The sequence below is a fragment of the Pezoporus flaviventris genome, unplaced genomic scaffold (assembly GCF_033815535.1).
Source record: "Pezoporus flaviventris isolate CSIRO_AGI_PZ_B2104156 unplaced genomic scaffold, CSIRO_AGI_Pfla_v1 ptg000037l, whole genome shotgun sequence".
In the NCBI taxonomy this organism is placed as follows: Eukaryota; Metazoa; Chordata; class Aves; order Psittaciformes; family Psittacidae; genus Pezoporus; species Pezoporus flaviventris.
The window spans coordinates 23,138,681-23,159,339 of NW_026892585.1; the positions used below are offsets into that span (position 1 = coordinate 23,138,681).

At 38.1% G+C, this 20,659-nt stretch overlaps 1 protein-coding gene across 9 annotated transcripts in view; it reads left to right on the plus strand.

Moving 5' to 3' along the window:
* Positions 1-20,659, plus strand: part of RBMS3 (RNA binding motif single stranded interacting protein 3) — a 726,761-nt gene that overhangs the window by 622,785 nt on the left and 83,317 nt on the right. For all 9 annotated transcript variants that reach the window (XM_061464999.1, XM_061464998.1, XM_061464997.1 and 6 more), the window contains one exon: positions 14,322-14,428. In XM_061464999.1, the coding sequence (XP_061320983.1) occupies positions 14,322-14,428 (107 nt within the window). The remainder of the gene's footprint in view (positions 1-14,321; positions 14,429-20,659) is intronic.

The following is a 20,659-nucleotide window of genomic DNA, read 5'->3' on the forward strand; positions in this document are numbered from 1 at the left end:
GAATTGTACACCTATAATGGCATCCAGCCTTTATTATAATTACAACCTCAGTTTTCATGAGCACTGTAGGTCAAGCTATCTTCTAATGAAGCGTTTTAGTGAGTTGATGGTGGCATTGCAAACGGAGTAGTAGAAGCGTTCTTCCCTAAAATAAAGTGGGAAATGAGGATGAGAAAATAGGGCCCCTAGTAAGAGCTCTTTGAGAAGGGTTATCTTGTGAATAAATAGTGCACAGAACCACAGGAGATCTGTATTCTGTGACTGTGTGACACTGGACAGCTTCCATTATTCCCGTACTGCAGCTCATGTCTTTGTGAAACAAAAGAAAATACTGCACTACCTACTGAGAGAATGAATTCATTAGTGCTTATGAGGTGTTTGCAAACATTTGTGATAAGTACCATAAAAAAACCCACCTTCTTAAGTATACAAAACGTGGCAGCAGAAGTTACCTATGAGGAGTGTGCCATGAAAAAGCTTGAGAACTACATAAACATGCTCATACCCTAATCTTGCAACACTAGTACATGTTGCATTATGTAAATACGAATAGTTCAGTTAGTATGAGAAGACACTCCTACAATATAAATTATATAATTATAAAGCAGGAATAAGAGATACAGGATTAAACCTTGAATAACTCTGTGTTCATTTTATATGCTACATAAACACAGTAAAGGCAGATAATAAAGCAAGCAAGTTTGGTCCATTTGAAATAACTATTTTTCTTCTAGTATTGTAAAGAAATTCCTCTTGGAGCAGTGTTACTCTGGCTTGGCACAAAGGCACCCTACAAGCAAAAACTTTTGCCCCATTGCACTTTCATCTTTGATTATCCAGGGGCAAAACGAGTCTGGTGCAAACAGGCTGGGCTGAGCTCTGGTTCACCATGATTGCAGCCAATATCACATATTTGTAGTTCTGTCCAGGAAACACATTCCGTCCAGGGTAGTTAAAAATCTTGTGCACATACCATGTAGCTGACAAGTATGTTTCCAGGAAGCCTCATATGACTCTGTCCTACTGAATGCACAGTTTGATAGCTGCACACTAAATATATGGCACATGACCAAGTAGTTCAGTTATCTGGGCACCTCAGACAGAGGCAGAGACAGAGAAATCTTACATTTCTCACCTCCTGCTCCACCAGCAAGTCCATGCTGGCCTATTCAATAAAGCTGCCTCCACCCTTGGCATGGAGTCTTAGTGTCACTGATTATCTTATCTCCAGTATTAGAAGTTTATCCTTCTCAATTCAAAGCTGTTTTAGAGCCTGAGGCTCTGTCCTCCCCTCTGGTAACAGCCCAAGAAGAGGAACTGTACCGCATAGGAATAACAAATGTGGCTTAATGGCAGCAATTTAAGTGCTGCTTGTTCATTGTGTGAACATTTTATTTGTATGCAGATCCTAGCTGAAGTATCAGAGAATATTTAAAAACTTCATTGTTCCTCTTCTGACCATCCTTAGGACTGCAGGATTTTTCTTCCATCTGTGGATCTGTACCAGAAATCACTCTAAAAGAGGCTTTCTCTTCTCCCTTCAGACTGTCTCAGCAGGTTGCAAAGTTGAGTACTGAGCTGGCCTTCTCATGGCAGGAGAGAGCCATGAAGTCTCACTAGGTTTGCCGCTTTCCTTAAAGTAGGGAAGTTGTTGCCCTTTAATTCTTACTCTACTGTGTTGTCTTCAAGTTTTATTAACAACATGGAGTAGACACTGTTGTCTGTCTCTAGGGAAATGCTACATTGTAAGCAATAAAGCTGGCAAAAAGAAATTAAAAAAAAACCAAACCAAACCAAACAAACCCTGAGAGTCAGATTAGCATCTCTGTTAACAGCAGAGTGAAAAATATGATCATGTTTGCAACGGACTCCTATTAAGCTGGTGGAAATTACAACCCAAAGGTCATACACTTAGTCACTGGCAGCAGAATGTTGTCACTCCCTGCTGGCTGATTCATGAAATTATTTGCTGTGAAGAAAATTGCTGCTTCACATCAGCTGGAGACAGCTTTTGTCAGGCCAGACTCTGATGCTGCTGTTTGATTGTAATCATGCTTTGGAGAGAGTTGCGTGAAGACCCATCACACAGTGGCTGTGTCCAAGTGCCTGTAAAACAAGGAAGGATCCCACCCAAATGGGGGCCAAACCTTAAAGAACGGTTGGATTTGGTGTCAGAGACTGTTAACTGTTCCTAATAATGTAACTTATCTGGAAGAGAGGTCCTTGTTTTTTCATCTTTCATGTAGTCATCTGTAATTTTATCTCCCATGGCACGTAAGTATTGGATCATGGTTGTACACTGACTTAGATAACAAAACCTTGTTATTTTTGTGTAGAGGAGACTACAGTCTCCTCAGTTTCATTCATGTTTTGATGCCATACAATTGCTCTGAGTTCATCCACAGTCTTAGCAGGTTCCTCAAAGTGCAATAGCACACGTCTTCAGTATCTCTTTTCAGATACAACCACATTTTTTTATAAACTTCTGTCATTCTGTTCACTATAGGCAGTGACATTTAGCTCAGCAATTTGCTTTTCACTTGGAATGTTTTCTTCTTGAAGTCTCTGTGCTTGTGAAGGCCCCTGTTGTCATCTGTAAATAGAGAAGGACATGAGTTGCATTTGATCTTGTGTGAAGCTAGAATATTTTCATGGGCAAATCTGAAGCATGCTCTTCCTTCTCTTCCTGGTTTCCCCTTCATTTTCTTAAGGTGTTTTTCTTTGCCTATCTCTATGCCTTGTTTTCTTTTTTACCTGTTCTTCCTTGTAATGCTTGGCTCACTTCCATGATTACTGTTACAGTATTTGTAACTGATAGAGGACAGATTTTTACTTTGTCCTGTTGTAATTTTTGACCCGTGGCAAAGCAGGATCGAGCATGACCTTCATACAACCTCTGAGACATTGTATTAAACAGAGTTGGAAGATTAGGATATCAGTCTTTAGTACTAAGTTTGCTTTCTTGTCTACCCTCAGCTGAGAGCTTTGCAAATGAAAATTTCAGGTTTTAGTGTTATCTGTTTAATATTCTAGGATATTGTCTCAGATGTTAATAAAGAATTTTTAAGCTGCAAGGGTTAGAATTTTCCTTATGTCATAGCACATTAGATTTAGTGTTGGTATCATCAGCACGTTTTGAAAAGAGCTAAGTATAAGTAAGGTCTTCCATTGTCTTGGGTAAAGATTATAATTCCACTTTTTTTTTGTCTTTCCCTTGGATATAGTATCATCATAAATAGCTGGAAATTCCTAGCCAAACCACTGTGCAGTTGTCTGTCTTGAAAGCCACAGGTACAATTGAGCCTTGAAGGCAGAGACTTTGCACCAGAGACAAGCTGGTGCAAAGCCTGCATGTCCTGGCAGGAACTCCAGGTGGTGGCATGCTTGAGGGACTTGCTGTCTTCTTGCACTTCAAGGAAGTGGGAGCCACTGGGCAATTTTTTGTTCCAAGGCACTTCTTTCCTTTCTTGGCACATACATGCCAGTGCCACATTTGCTCCATACTTTCAGGCACTTGGTGAGGGGAGCAGTGACATTCAGTTCAGTAGCAGCCGCAAAAGCCTGTCTTACAGACTCAGGGCTTAGAGAAAGTGCTGTGCAAGAGGTTTTGGTGTGTCCTGTGGGTGCTGCATAGCCAGTGGTACATGTCCTGAGCTGCTGCTCTCCCCTTCTGCTGGGGAGAAAAAGAGAAGGGGGTATTACCATCCTTATTTATATGTTGTTTCCGAAGCATTCCCTTCCTCCCTGTTTGCAGGAGAAGATGGTAGAGTACACATGTGAGGTTTCTTGGTAGACTAATTATACTGTCCAAGGTGTTTAGCGTGGTTTGGATATTCTCTAGCACAGAGAAATGAACTCCTGCCTGTAAAAGTCAGTCAGTCTCTATCTTGTAAACACTTTCTGCTGTGTAACCCAGCTATGGGTCTGACACAGTCAGGGTCAAATCCACTTCTTAAAGGTTCTCTTCCATTTAAGGGAGAAGCTGATGATGCTGTGTGTTAGTTTGTAGCAAACTTGCTCATTTAGGGCATACACATTATGTCTTTAAGTAAATGCAAAAGAATAAATTGAAAGAAGGGCAATAACAATAAAAGACTTTTTCCCTTCAGCTTTTCCTTCTTTCTCACAGTGGTAGCAAAATTATATTGCACAGCTATGTTTTAAATTAGAAGTGGTTGGAGGTTTTGCTGTTGCACCCCGTAGTTGTAATTGGAATGTGTGTTAATTAGAACTGATTTAAATAAGAGAATTTTTGACAGTCTGAGAAAAAAGAATCTTAATATTTCTGAATATTTTTAAACTGTTGAACAGTTTGATGGCTGGTGAAAAACTAGTTTGTTTGGGTTTTTTTTTCATTTACACTGGAATATTTCATGCATCCACAGTAATCAGCATTTTTAGGAATATGCTGTTTCAGCTCTGATATCAAGAAGGTCATGTTACTCCTTTGGCACAGGCATCTTTACCCAAGCCAAATCTTTTTTCCTATTGCAAGAATTTTTTATTGCTACTCTTTAACAAGCTATAGGTAGAGCTGCAAATAATGTTAGCATTATATACATGGCCACTCTTTAATTGCAGTGACCATTCACAAAGACACAACAGACGTGTCTTTCACAACAATCAGTAAAAGAAGATGTAGTCTTTAAACATGTATGTCTGAATTAAATAAGCAAATGGTCATAACTAAAGCGTTTTTCCCTCATTCAGTGTAACAGTGTATTGCATAAGCTCTTCTGGACGTTAATGGCATACATATGTCTGAGTGTGAGCAGGGAATGCCAAAACTCAACCTTAATTAGTCAAAAATAAATGTCTGTGTGCAGCAATTATTATGCTGGTGGAAATAAATCACTGTATTGACATCGAACATTTGGCCAGGTTTCCTTGTTTATGTTGAAAACATATGTTTGAAAAAAATTTTCTCTAGTGTTAGTCTAGCAGTGTTGCACAGACAAGCAGTGATGTAATGGTAATGTTCTGGTTTACCCAAATAAATACTAAATAAAAAATAATAAAAAAGTAATAAAATTAAGTTTAAAATAAAAAATTCAATACTAAATAATAAAGAGCTACTTAAACAGCTGCATGAAATAACCTTCTGTTAGCAGAACCACGATTAATTATTTGTGCTGCATAAATTCCAATAATTTTGTCTTTGAACTGTCAGTGCAAGTAAGTTTTTCTTAGTGGGATAATAGCAAGGTCTTTGTGATCAATAATATTTGTTTATGAGAATAATAAAAATAGATTTTATAGCAGAAGCACAGACCTATTGTTTTGAGAAGCAGCTTCAGATAAAAGCTTTGCATTTGCTCTTTTCTCTTGAGACTACTAAAGAGAACACTAAAAAATAAAATGGGTGACCATCAAAGCAAGTAGGGTCATGCATTACCAGGGATTCATTTTATTTCCATTAGAGGGGAACTAGAAAGTACCTCATGCTATTTGTACCTGATTTTCCATTATGAATTACGATACATGAGATCATTTAAAAATTGCTGAGCCTTTCAGATGAATCTGACTGTCGCTGTTCCTTAATAATTGAACGGTAAGAAATACAAGATCTCAATTTTCATCCAAACAAAATAACTTCTGAGATTATGGGAGAGGGCAAGAAGGTATTTAAAGTACAACCTTCCTAAAAACTCATAGGACACTCTCAGAGAGGGATTTAAAAGTGGGTTTGGGTTCACATTTAGAGGGTTAGTTTTTTTCAGTCAACTCCTACCTACAAACTGAAGTCCTGGGATTACACACTCAGCTGGTGTACCTTGGTACAGGAACATTTAAGTGGTACACCAGTATGAAGTAGATGCACTAAAGTAAGGATGCTGCTTGTTTAAAAACATGATGCAGCTCACACCTCTCCTGTAGTTCACTGCTGCAGCACATGAACTTTCAGCTTCAATGTTCATCTGTGATGAGGGGCAACACAGTAAAACAACAGAAAGTCACGGTGCAATTTTTTTACTGAAAACTAGTTCCTGGTGACAGGTTAGAGGTTGTCTTGGCTTTTTTATGCTGTTACTAATATGAAGGGATTGCAGGTTTAAGTTTAAAGACCAAATAAAACACTAGCACCTGTCATTTTTGGAGTGGTGGTGCTGAAAAAGAAATTCTGGGCAAGAAAGCAAAGTTTGTAAGAGACTCCAGTGTAATTGCTGTCGTACTTACTTCCAGTTCAGGTTGTAGGGTAGAAGCCTGTGCCACAACCCACTGAAGACATTGAAAGTGCTCCTGTCAGCCTCACTGGATCTTGGACTCTTGGGCTGGAAATTATTGACCTGATCCCCCTCAGCTGTATGTCACACATGGCAGAAATGTGTGCCTGTGTGGCAAATTATGATCTAGGAATTCACAATGAAAAACAGTCAAATGTCTTAAAATGCTTTCAGGAATATTTTTCAAGCTTTTTCATTTCACTTGGAGGAATCAGCTCCTGCCTAAACACATGTAGTCTAATAAGCCTCTGAAACAGTAAGCCAATGGCACAAAAAATGACAAAAGCAAGTCCTTTTTTATTTTCTTTTTGTTTTCTTTTTTTATCATAGCACTCAGAATCCCAGGCAGTAATTAGCATTTCCAAAATCTACACAAAAGCATAAAAAATACTTTTTTGTCGTTCTTTGGGAAATAATCACACTTGTCAGCCATTGTCAAATGGGGAGAAACTTGATAGGGGACCTTTGCATTATCTTATCTTTATTCTACTAATTACTTGCATAATTCCCGGAAGAGTTATGTAGGCTCTGCTTTCTTCAGTGTCTTGCTTGGTTACTGTGGCATGAGAGAAATACAGTGAAGCTGTGGCACAGAAGTTCCACACAAAAAATTTTCGGACATGAAAGGGTGGGTTGTTTTTTTAAGCATTCACTTGTTTAACAGTGCCAATTGAGCAAGTGTGAGGCTTTGCTTATTGATCAAAAAAAAGCCATTATATACCTACCTATTTCAATATCTATCTCACATAATACATGAGGTGCTTTCAGTGACTTGTAACCAATACTCCTCTTCAAAATATGATACTGTCTCAATTTTTTGGTACATGGCTTTTCCAGTAAGGCAGGAATCCAAAGGAGTCTATCAGAGTGGTTTTTGGAGGAAGTATCAACCCAGCCAAATTCTATGTTTTGTAATTAGAATTGGCACATTAAAACAATACGCCCCAAATTTCAATTGGTTGTGAGTCCTGTCCAAAAGCCATGGAAAATTCAGGTCTAAGCGTAGGTACGTGAGGTCATTTCTTCAAGCTGATGCATACAGTTCATTTGGTAGCACACTCATTCAATGAAAGGATCTTCTTTTTGCTGTAAGGACTCTTGGAAAAAATTAAAAATTGCAAAAAAAATCACTCCTCGAAGACCTCACTTCCTTTTCATCCAGTGGTTAAGGATTGAGCTGTCATAGCAGTGGACACAAAGGATGAACTACAGTTTTGATTTTTCAGCATTATGGCAGGGCCTCCAGTAGGGCAGAACTTTGCTGTGTCATCAGGTTTGAGGAAGCTGCTTTCTCTGGCAAAACTCATGGGCCTAACTCTGCTCTTGCTCGCAGTTACCTCACATTTAAATTTAGCTTCACTAGAGTGGCTTTGGATTCACTGAGAATCTCTATAATTTCTGCAAGCTCTGATTTAGGCCTTGTGTTTAAAATAAAGGCAGAATCCAACATTCAAGTGCAGTGTTAATTAGTTATTAGTTGATAAGTTAATTAATGAACTACTTGATTCTGTTTTGGATTTGCTCCTCTCCAGTGCAGACCAGCACTAGAGTTGTTTGAGAAATGGAATTTGTTAAAATAAAAATATGCCATCTTACTACTGCATTTCAGCTTTGCTGTTTTGATTGATTTTATTTTCGTTTCAATACCATATTGAAGCATCTGCTATATGTTATCTCTATAAAAACATGTAACAGTTTCTCCTTATCAAGAACACTGGAATGGAGCATTTTAATAGGCCTGAATCAGGCACTCTGAATCTGCTTTGTGTTGAAAATTGAAAAACCAAAATGTTTTAATAAATAAAAACAAAGTGTAAAAAGGAATGTTGTGGTTTCTCATAGGAAGGAGACTAGTTTCTCATCCACTCTGACAAATCTTTATGGGGCTTCTGGAACAATATGATTAAGTATAACTGTTTGATGTAGTAGCTGGAGCGTTTGCATTGATTACAACAAGATATGGACCACCCTTCACAGTTGGCATGCTGTTTCTCTAGCCTAAGCGTACAGTTATCTGTTGTACCTGCTCCAAGTAATTTCTGTTTCACAGAATAGAAGCATTAATTCTGTGCTTGACACACTATTTCTCCTCTGGGATTTATTTTTCTTTTTTAATATATTTCTTCTCTTTAGAGATAATTACTATAAAAAAAAGATGAAAGAAATGCTTCCAATTTCTTAAGACAAAAAGGTGAACTAGAGATAATTACTTAAGCTATAATATCCAAAGTAAGTCAGTTGTTTGGTTTTTTTTTTCCTTTCTAGTCAAACAAATGTTTGCTTTTTAATTGTTGCTGTGGGGTACTTTTCTGTTATGTAAGGCTATTTCCCCAATTTATACAATTATATTGTGAAAGTGGTGTGTTGTAGAAACTGTGATTTTAACCCTTTGTTTGACTTTCATAGTCAGCTGTACAAGTCTATCGAATATCACATAGTTAATTTTTTAAATGTAAACCTACTGGATAAATATGCTGTATATTCCTTGACTTGTGTAAAAGCACTGGCTCTTGCAAAAACACTGAGCAACAAGGAATCATTTGAACATGTACTAATATGCTTTCATTATCCTTGTATATATATGTTAGGGTGTGTTCTGTGACATCACATTCAGTATCATGGGCTTCTCAGACAAAATATATTACTCTGTCCTTCAACAAGTCAAGCACTCCATGTGGGATAGGATGATGTGTTTATTTGCTTCATTACTTATGGTTTCTTTACTCAACTAACACTTTGTCCTTGCATGTCCTTTTGCGTCACATACCATCTTGTGTAGTTCTTCATCTTCATTTCCCAGGAGAATAGCTATATTCTCTAATATTCCTTGAAGTTCAAATTTTGTTTATTTGTGACTTCGGGAAGAATAAGATTGTGTGACAGAACTTTCCTAGAAGCCAGTGACTTCACTAGAACAGAGAATTGCTCTATAGATGGGGTCCTGAAGCTTTACAGCAAAATTCATTTTGTAAATAAACTCTGTGCTTTCTGTCCTGCTAGGTCCATATGTCTGAGCCCAGGTATAGAATCAGAACTTTAACTTGCTCTGTCCTGCCTTGCCTCTAGAGCTTTTCTGCCTTTCATGTCTGCCTCTGAAATACTATATGAGAAATAGGTCTGCTTACAAAGTGACTTAGATGTTACCATAGGATGAAGTTTTTCTAAAGACTAAAACTGATTGACCTGGGGCAAAGGAATTGGTTCTGGCATGGATGTTTCAATCACATGTTCTGTGTAATTTATACATGAAAATGCTATCAAAATATTTAAAATTGGGAACAGAGTTAAGAAAAGTAGTTGTCCAAGATTGATCAGTTTGTATGCTTGGTGTAATTGTGAACTCAGTTATTGCTCTGCTCCATTTTTTATCATGGAGGAGAATTTGCCAAGGCTGAAAAATAAATTAATCCAAGTTTCTCATAAAAACATACTTTGAAAAAGATCATTGGCTATGCACTGGCAATTCATTAATATACTAGTGACTTTCTCATCAGTTTTCTTCACATTAACCAAATGAAGGTGTTTAAGGACCCACAATGTGCGTGTTGCTAGGCTGTCTGCTGAAAATGTTACTTTCATTCTTGTACAAGATGAGAGAGATTAAACTCTTCCTGACATGCTGAAAAATGTTCCATCTTCAAAAATATTCATAGTGAAAGCAGTTAAAATACATAAATAGATTCTTGTTATTGCTTTTTTATGTATGTAATTCTTGCATTGCTGGACAGATGATGCTAGATTATTGAATCGGAAGTTGCGGAGCACAAGCTTTTCTCAATAACTCTTAAGATAGAAGAAGTTTCAGAACACCTGAAATAATGAAAAAGATTCACTGAATGCAAATGACAGCTTTCATCTTCCTTTATGAAGCACATGCTCATGAATATATACATTTTTGCATATGTAGAAGCTCAAGTGTGTCTGCCTTCCGATGAATGAAAGAATAAGGAAATTATGTATTCAGAACTAGTTAGAATTTTGCTTTTTTTGTTGAACTCACCAATTTAATTGAAGTTGCTTTCCTGAGATGGAACATTTCTAAGAGGCTGCCAGATTTGAGAACAGGGCAGTTATCCCCATCTCCTTCCATCTAAAGGTTTTGTCCTATTTTAAATGCCAGTGTTGCTTTTGGTGATATTAACAGCCTTTTGGCAGTTCAGTGCTGTCTGTCTGCACAGTCTGGCCGTCTAAAGTAGCAAAGCACAAGAAGCTGATCTCCTAAGGGAGCTCCAACAATATTGACAGGCTTGATTGACACAAAACCAGTCTCTCTCTTTCACCTTCACTGAACTCTCATAGTAAATTCAAGACCTGACTGAAGAGAGAGAGGGCTTTAGCCATTGACTTCCATGGGAACAGAATTTAAACACTAGCAACTACTGCCCTCTCCTAAAGCAGCCCTGAATAATTTGGCAAATACTGTTTAGAAGCACTATCAATTTGATCCCACTTCCTTCTCTGGACTGAAAGCCAAGTTCAGGGCTATTTATGTCTTATTAACTAGAGCAGGCTTTGGATGGGAACTACAGCAAGCATTTAAATCTTGAAAAATGGGTAATGGCTTAATGAACCTTGTTCGAGTTAAAGCTATTATTTATTCTTGATATTTGTATTTGTTACTGTCAGGTAGAAGTCAAAGAAAGAGAGGTGCCTTCTATCTTGAAGAGCTTATCAGGATGGAATAGCCTGAAATTTGTCTCAAGTGACTCAATTCTCTCTTTTCTGACAGGAAAACAGCAACAGGAGATTTTCCAGATAGGCTTCAAAATACCACACATGCTTAAAACTTTGAGGATGTCATGAAACATACAAAAAGATGTGCTTATCTCTTCAAATTATGAACATCTATGGATATCTAAATTACATTTTCTATTAAGTCAGCAGTATAAAAGGTGAGGGAAGAGGCAGGGAACAGGCATTTATTTTCAGACAGTGTGTTTGTACGGAGGAAAAGGAGAAAAGTGAAAATTCAGTCCGTAAATTGAAGAGTTGTCTGTCTGAAATGGAAGACAGCAACAACGGAAAAATTTTAAAATATTCCCTTTTTCCTTCTTCCTCTTCTAAAGTATTTGGAGATAAAATATTCGACTTGTGTTGCAATTGTTTGATATTATAGTTGTAATGTTGATATTGCTTGAATAGTTCCTAGATATTTTACTTTTAAATTGATAACCATAGTACCTAATTGTGATAGGTTTTTTTCCTGTCTAAAGTAAATTAATTATTTTTAAGGCACTTCTGACATTTCATGAAACCTTTAAGAAAGAATTCTACTTAGAAATAGTTTTGCTGATATAGTGGACTAGGATATGCTTTTTCCAGTGTCTTCTGTTGTTGCACATGTAGTTAGTAAGACTGATGGTGTTAATATCAAATAGTCATGTGAATCTCATGTTGCAAAGCCTAGAGAACCTTTCTTAGAGGGGATTTCAAGAGTGCTAAGTAAACAGGAGATTTGAGGGGTTTTTGTGTACCTAGAACAACATGCTTGAACTCATGAGACTCTATTACACTCTACTGTACGTCCTGAAGGAACAGAGATTATTAATTTTGATTTCTTTGTATTTTGAGTTTGGTTACCGTAGTTGTTTCCAGGTATAAACCATTAAGACCTTACACCACTTCAGAGACATTAAGATAATTTTCTGTCTTGCCGGATGTAATATGTTAAATGGCTATGTTGGTTTTGGGAGGTTATTTGTTGGAAAAAATAAGTAACTAACTAAATAAATAAAAGGTACCAAAGCCCAGAATCATCTAGACTCTTGTCTTCCTGTCAGAACATGCTCTTTTGATCTTTTGGCTTATGTCAGTGTTGATCGAGAGAGACTGACGTTTCCCCCAGGATTCCTCTCAGTTTGTTTAAAGGAATATAGTCTCCTGTGTAGAAACTTATTTGTGAAGGGTATGGTACTCTTGTCCTTTTCTGTCTTCTTCCCTACCTGCTGAAAAGTCTGTACGATATTTTTTGCATTTTTTCTAGATGGGAGTGGTTAAGTTAACAAGTAAGAGTGTCAGATGGTAATGCTGGATACTGGGAATTTCAGAAATAGCAACAGCTTCCTATTTGTGGTCGGATAATATATAGAGAGGATATGTAGTAAACTGTATGATTTCCTAGTTTGTTCACCCACATCATAGTACATGGGCTAATATCAACACGTGTACATTAGCAGATGACCATGGCATGTGTAAATATCCAATGTGCAGATTGTATTTACGTGCTTCTCCTGATGGTATCGTATGTTGCTTGATAGTGGGTCAGTGCTTAAAACAAAAAGATTTCAAAGCTTCAGATGTGATGTTTAATAGGTCTTTCTCTAATGCTGGCTTAGCACCTGTGCCTCCTGTACAGTCACATCAAAGTGAATTGTAAGTAACCACTCTGAAATCATGCAGCATCGCACTGTGGAGTAAAACTAGTGAAAGTGCAGGAAAGTCAGCCCTGTAAAATCTCTCCATCTGCAGGAAAGCTCTCCACAGCCACCTGGATGCTTTTAAACCTTCATTATTTTAAATTTAAGATGGTTAGCTGAGCATTCCTTCTACCAAAATATGATACAATAATCGAACTCAGAGGTGGGAAAAGACCTCTGGGGTCACACAGTTGATCTTTCTGCCAATAGTGGATTGCTCCCTGCAGTTCCGTTTCTAGTGACCTTGGAAATTACTAGCCTGGTAAAATAGTAATGAAAAAAATAAAGCAGTTAAAGCTTCAGCCGAAGTGATGCTGTCCCAATGAGAAACTGTGATTTTTGATGTGATATTCTCTATATGCATTGTTCCTCTGTGACATTTTTCAAGTGATCACAATTTTAATTTACACATTCTGGCCCATTTTGAACTTGCTGTAATGAAGAAGTTGGGGTGATGAGCTTGTTTTAATATTATATGAACTTCTCCTTTAACCAAATCACAGTTTTTATTTTAAATAAATAAGTCAGCAACGTGGCTAATTCCCCTACAGCAGCATTTTCCTTCATGTCCCTGCACTTTAATTCTTTCAGCATTTCTAGCCTCACAGACATAGGAAATGAGGAAGAAAAAACAGATTTCTTGCTTTTTTTCTATCGAAACACCTGGTTAATTAGTTAGAGCCTGTACTTGTTATGCCTGGTACCCAAAAATTCCTGAAAAGTTTCAGAAGCAGCACATTTTTAGGTATCTTTCAACCAAGCCAATATTAGGTTTATTCTCTGTTGATGTAGGCAGTAAAGGACAATCTTGACATGCAACTAATGAAGTAGGTAGAATTTGGCCCCTCTTTTAGGAAGGAGACAGCAAAGGCAAGCTCCCACCAGCAAGCTAATTACAGTTTTGGCTGAAAAAATATTTTAGGAGGCTGTTAAAAGCTGGGTAGATGGAAAAAGATCCCAAGACACAGAGTTCCCTTCCTGTTGTACCCATTTCATGTATGGCAATTTCTTCACCAGGGGGCCCTGTTGTTGGCTACCTTTTGGGGTGTGCATCTCTGTGAATATTCTTTCTTCTTGGAGCTTCGTGCCCCCTGACTATTGTGTTCAAACACCAGATCTCAGTTGGAGAAGAAGGGGGTTTTCTTAGCTGCCAACTTGCTTAAAAGAGGAGTTAAGAGGAAAAGAAAGCTAATGGGACTGTGCTTGGCAAATCTCTCTATTTTATTCTGTTTTATTAAAGGATTGGGTGTCGAGAACAGAAACAGTGAGAAGACTTATTCTTTAAACAGATTCTTGCAAAGTTTTTACAATAAAAGGAGAAAGCTGCTTTAGTAAAGCAGTGTTTATCCTTGCACTAATGCTGGTCATGAATTCGTGTCTAACTTAGCTGGAACTAATGTCTGACTCTACTATTCCACTACAGCAACTTAACATTCTGCGTAGGCTGATTATTTTTTCAACAATATTTGCTAAATTCTTTTAAGGGCTGCCAGTATATATTTTTTGAAGCTTAGTTAATAAGAACAGCTGCCAGTGGAGTCAAGGCTAAAAGAGGAAGAAAATATCTGCAGAAGGGAAGACTTTACTTCAAAAGATCAGTATTACAAAGCACTACTGTTGCTGGTATAATCACTTTCTTGGGGGGGGATGCTAATACAGACTGGGTTTCTTGTCTTCACAGCCCCCACTGAGCCTTTGCTGTGCAAATTTGCTGATGGAGGGCAAAAGAAGCGCCAGAATCAAAGCAAATATACACAGAATGGAAGGCCGTGGCCCAGAGAAGGAGAGGTAAGTGCCACACGGCAATTATTTTCCTGGGGTTTGGCAGAAGTCAGCTGCAGACCTGGAAATCTACCTTTTGGGGTTACGAAGAAATCAGATTGCACACAATATACAATAGTTTCACACAGAGAAAAGTATATGCGCAGAGGGGAGAGTGAAGCTTATAATAATGTACGGAGTGTAAAGTTACAGGAAAAGACAGTTTTGGAGCTTGGTGTGGATCTGTGTGCAGCCTTGTCCCACCCACCGCAAGCACTCTGTCTGCAGCCAGACCTGAGTCCAGTATTATCTTACTGGTGTGCCATCAGCACCCCTGGTGTAACTTTTATAAACCCCAAATCAATTTACACTTAAGCAACTCAATATTGTTATTTCCTCCATATACTCCCTGGTGATAGAGCATCATCAGGGAGTAGGTGAGGTTGTTACGTGAGGGAGAGTTGCAGTCACACATCCAAATAAATAGTCCACATAAAAGTTTTCCAAAAGCTTGTCTCAGCTGGACTCTTCATTCTGCCCAAGACAAAACAGTCTACAGTAGCCTCAGCTCCATCATGTGTACAAAGTTAAAAAAAGATATCTAATTGTTGCTTTCTGCTCTGCTGCAAATAGTTCTGTTACTGGAGTTTCCTTTCTGTGTACTTGTACATGAAATGACTCTAAATGTGGGTGAAATAAAAAAGGAATTTATTTGACTCTTCAAGAGGCTGTTTACTCTTCTTGAATGTTATTATAGGATAAAGACACTTGAATAAATGAGGTAGATCTGGCCATAGTACCTTTTTATGCATGATCGTAGCTATGTACGCTGAAGGACTTACAAATATTTCTATCTTAAACACCTATTCTTTGGGTTTATGATATATTTTCCTTTCAAGGAAAATAAATGTTGCTCAGTTGTGATGTGTTAGAATACAAATTGGTAGTTTGTGTTTTGGTTTGGTTTTAACTCTTTTGGGGGTATTTTTTGTGGGTTTTGCTGCATTTACTTCAGTTTTACAAAGCAAGAAAACTATTTGGTATTTCTAAGTTATGTGTTTCTAGAGGGTTTCTGCTTTTTTAGAGCCAGGGTTGTTTATTATCTTCATTGATGATCTGGATGAGGCGATCAAGTGCACCCTGAGTAAGTTTGCAGATGACACCAAGCTGGGCAGGAGTGTTGATCTGCTGCAGGGTTGGAAGGCTCTGCGGAGGGATCTGGACAGGCTGGATTGATGGGCTGTGGCCAATGGTATGGGGGTTCAACGAGACAAAATGCTGGGTCCCGCATTTGCGCCACAACATGGAATTCTGCATGCTTGGGGAAGAGTGGCTGGAAAGCTGCTCAGTAGAAAAGGACCTGAGGGTGCTGAACATGAGCAGCTTGTGCCCAGGCAGCCAAGAAGGCCAAAAGCATCCTGGCTTGTATCAGCAATAGTGTGGCCAGCAGGACCAGGGCAGTGATCATCCCCCTGTACTGGGTGCTGATGAGGCCACACCTGAAATCCTGTGTTCAGTTCTGAGCCGCTCACTACAAGAGAGACACTGAGGTGCTGGAGCAGGCCCAGAGAAGGGCAATAAAGCTGGTGAAGGGTCAAGAGCACAAGTGTGATGAGGAACAGCTGAGGGAACTAGGGGTGTTTAGTCTGGAGAAGGCTCAGGGGGGACCTTATCACTTTCTACAACTACCTGAAAGGAGGATGGGGAGAGGAGGTGGCTGGTCTCTTCTCCCAGGTAACAAGTGATAGGGCAAGAGCTAATGGCCTAAAGCTGTACCAGGGGACGTTTAGACTGATATTAGGAAAAAATTCTTCACACAAAGGGTGATCAGGCATTGGAAAAGGCTGCTCAGGGAAGTGATGGAGTCACCATCCTTGGAAGTGTTCAAAAATTGTGTAGATGCAGCCCTTAGTGACATGGTTTAGTGGTGGACTTGGCAGTCCTGGGGTAAAGGTTGGACTTGATAATCTTAAAGGTCTTTTCCAACCTAGTTAATTTTATGAATCTGTGATTTTTTGTAACTACTTGATTTCGCTAGCTGATACCTTTTGGACCATTCGCTTATGACATACATACTCTGGCACGATTGGTGAGCTCCTTAAGCAAACAGAAAGGCATCTTGAAAGCATAGACATTTCTCCCTCCAGCAAGGTGGTTATTGTACACTGTTCCAACAGCAATGCTCCAAATTATTTTTAACTCTGTGGGCTGAAAGTGCCAGTGTGACAGCCACATTTGCCACAAGAGACTGCAGAAGACTCCAGAGGTTCATTGCAGGCTCTTATGTCGTATGTCTCAAAAAATAGAGATGTTTTCTTAGGAGTCATTATGGTTTGTCATGATATGGATCTACTGAGGAGTAAGTGCCCAGGAAGTACTTCAAGTAGTAGCTTCAAGTCATTCTATAGAGAGCTTGAAAATGAAAGGCCTATGTATAGGAGACAATAATAAACCCTCAATAAGGTCAATAATCCATATTTTAAAGACCTCTAAATCCCTGTTTAAAAACTAAACACCATCGTAGTTATTATCCCCTCTGTTCTGTACTTCCTTCAGTTCAAATCAATAAACAAGAGAATATAAAGTTAAAGCCAGCAAGCCACCATTATGCTTGTGGCCTCAGGCCACATCAGTTTATCACATCATATATAGTTCATTTGCTTCTAGTGTAGGGGCTCATATTAAGTACAGTGATACCACTGTGATCTACAGGCACGGTGTGGTTGATGTGCTTATAGTATCAACATTTAAAAAGTAGGTTTTAGTGGTGTTTGACCTCAACTACTAGAGCTGTTGTCATGGTATAATATACAAATGTGGAAAGATTGTAAAGGTACAAACTCAGAAATATTTCAGGCTGGGAATGATCTGTTTTCTTAGATTTTCTTAGACTTTTTGTATATTAACATCTGGTTAATACCTTTCTGCACATTGGATATTTACTACTCAAAGCATCAAAGACAAGAATGCATGTTCTCTTTCAGGGTCACTCATTTGTTGAATTTCTTCCCCACCATTGTTGATTTTCTTATTTCCAGTGTAAACTCCTTCTATGTAATTACTCGTATATTTTATATGGAATAGTTTTTTTCTAACTCTTTGTCATTTAATGATCTTACTCTAAGCACAATGTACCATTCAGTTGTTCTCTGCATAGCAGCACTTGGGTAACCTTCCTACAATTGCTCCTGTCAAATTTAATCTCTTTAATAAAGAACAGGTAGTAAGTCGTGAGAAATAATTGATACCTGACAAGTGTCATAGTTCTGATTACAAATGGGACCTCGAAATATTCCATGCACCTCTTCTTTTTCTTGTTTTCTTACCCAAAGGAAAGCATTGAAATAGTGCCCAAGAGATTGCTCCTTCAGTATTTCCACCCTGGCCAAATTCTGTGGTATCTGGACCAAGATGTATTTTGGCTAGTGTTCAGATAAGCCTTTGCATTCTTGCTTACATGAAGGGCACTTCTAAAACTTCTGAGGTTTAACAAGCATTAACACTGAGCATGCAAGAGGATTATTGCTCAGAAGGACAGATCCCAGAGAAATGCACGAGCAGTTCTGTCACTGGCTTCAAACTTGAGAATGCAATGTAGAGACAAGACAGTTGTGCTCAGTACTGTGCTGTAGGGGGGAAACAGGAGGAGATTTAGCAGGGAGGAGCGGATTTGCTTTGGTGTTACCTCTGTGGCCATGCTGATCTCAGAGGTTTTGCTCTTTTATGGGGAGCTTCTGGGGAATTTTATAAGAGAGAATTTCTTTTTTTTTTTTTTTTTTTTGGGGGGGGGGGTGAAGTTTTCAGGCCATACTGTAGAATGTAATAGAAAATCTTATTCCAAGAATATATTTTTGTAGATTGCTTCTCATAACCACATAGAAATACTTTAGTTAGCTGCTAAATTGGCTTACCTTTTAAAGTCAAGTGTTTAGGAAAAATTTTTCTAGGGCTTTTGGGGTTTTTTTTTTGGTACTTGGTTACTTGGCCAGTTGTAACCAGGGAAGAATGCCTGACCTTGGATGGCACTTTCTAGTCTTTACCCTTCCACTCTTGTTTGAAGCCTCAGGAAATATTCAACAGATTTACTGAGGCATTTGACTGAGGATTTGTGATGGCTGACCGGTTCTGCACTAAGGAGCTGAGAGCTTAGATTATTGATGGCTTTGTAAAAGGCTGTCAAATAGGCATCTAACATATAGGTGCAAGAAATACACAGAGGAACCTGCAGATGTTGGAAATACTTGCAGTGAAATTCTGATCTAATAACGGACATAATTTCTGCACAAAAGTAAATTATTTTTTTTCAGGCTAGTTTTTTCTGAGTCACAGTGGTTTGATTCAGCAATCTGTACTGAAACTTTCCCTGACTAGATTATGTTGAGATGGTGATAGAGGGTAATCATATTCAAATTCTGTCGGTAAAATATTTGATTTAATTTACCTCTAAATTGCAGTTGACAGGTCTAGAGGAGGGTGACATATCTCAAAAAAATATTCATTAGTTGAAAGTGCATCTGGGGAATGAAGAGTAGTTAGAAATTGAGATCAGATTGGATTAAAACCTACAATTTAAATAATCTTTTATTGCAGATTTACTGAAACTTTGGTTTGGTTATTCAGAAACAAAATCTTTTGATATGTGTATTTAAGATTTATCTGGTAGAAAGGGAGAAACCTTTGGCACTTCATTTGCAAGTTTCTATAAAATTTAGAGCATATAAATATTTACATATTTTTTATCTCAAGGAAATACCACCGTTTCAGTATTGGTTCATATATCACAACAGTGAATGCACCACCAAATGTGACCCCCTTGTCATTCAATTTGATCTAATATTTATAATTATATTTAATAATTGCCACCAATAATTCTTCTGTTGATTGCTTTTTTGCTTCTGTAATCTGGATTAGACTTTTGTTTCTAAATAGCCAAGAGATTAACCTCTCTTCCTACTTTTCCCCTTCATCATTTATCATTGGTGAAATGTCTAAACCATTAAACATAGTTTTAATTCTTCTTTAAAAAATAAGATGACCTACAAGTTTGGGAATGTTGCTTTTGTTAACAGTTTCTCTTTTTATCTGCTATTCATTACAATTTTGTCTAATGCAAACTAATATAGAAAGAAAAACATGCAATAGGTAATTTGAGAGACTTCCTGATTTTTTTGTGAAGTCGGTACTAGTGAAGGGCTGAAACAGTTGATGCTGGTGCCAGTTGTCCCTTCTTTACCAGCAGCAGGCGTATAGAAATGACTAGTAGGTCTGTGTCTGGCCCATTTATAACTTAGACATAGATTTCTATTTATACTTCCAAGGAGACAGGTAGACTTAGTTGTCTTCCATAACCCTCAGTGTTTAGGGCTGATGCATTTTACACATAGACAAATGTATTTTTTCTTTTCTGTAGGAGACAATTTCCAGGCCTGTCCAGATACGCAATAATACCCAGATATTCAGTAGTAGCCTCACATGCAGACCATGCACATTTACTATACTAGTATGCAAGTTAGACGTTGGTCAGTATTTTGCATGCTTGTTTTCAGCCAACCTTAGTTTAGCAGAGAGGAATTGAACCTGAAGAGAAGCTTACACAGTGGGAGAAAGTAGAAGGGCAATTGGTAACTGACAAATAAATTGAAAAGATACAGTGCGATGAGTTTAAAGCTTTGCGTTGTCGCAAGATGCTCTCGTAGGCAATGCTTTGAAAATGTGCCTGAGAAGCACAAATACCAAAGACCAGTTTGAATTGTTAGATTTTGAGCTCATAAAGCACATAGAAATATGTTAAAACAATGGCCTATATGAAATCTCTGTCCCTGAAATTAGGATTTTAAAATGGACCATTTTTAGTACTACTAAGGGCTATGTTCTGGTTAAAGTAGAATGAAGACGGCACCTGCTCTCTGAGATTAGCTTTCTTAGTTTTCATTTTGGCTTTGGGTTTCATTCTGTGGTGAAAAATGTCATGCCATTTGCCCCAAAGTTTTTCTTGCAGTAAGGTTTTCCTCAAAATTCTGCTGCCACTACAGTGTTTTCTTATTCAGAATAAACACATGCTGGAGACAGGGGAAAATGGGAAAGACATACCTTTTTCTGCACTCTTCTGTATCCCTGACAAATACTAGATGGTCTGACACTTTCAGTAGTGCTACAAACCATTCTTGGAAGTCTTCAGCTCACTGTAGCACACACAGTAGCACACACATCTAGTGTGCAGATGTGACTGTAGTCCACAGCTGATTTAGCATTGGATCA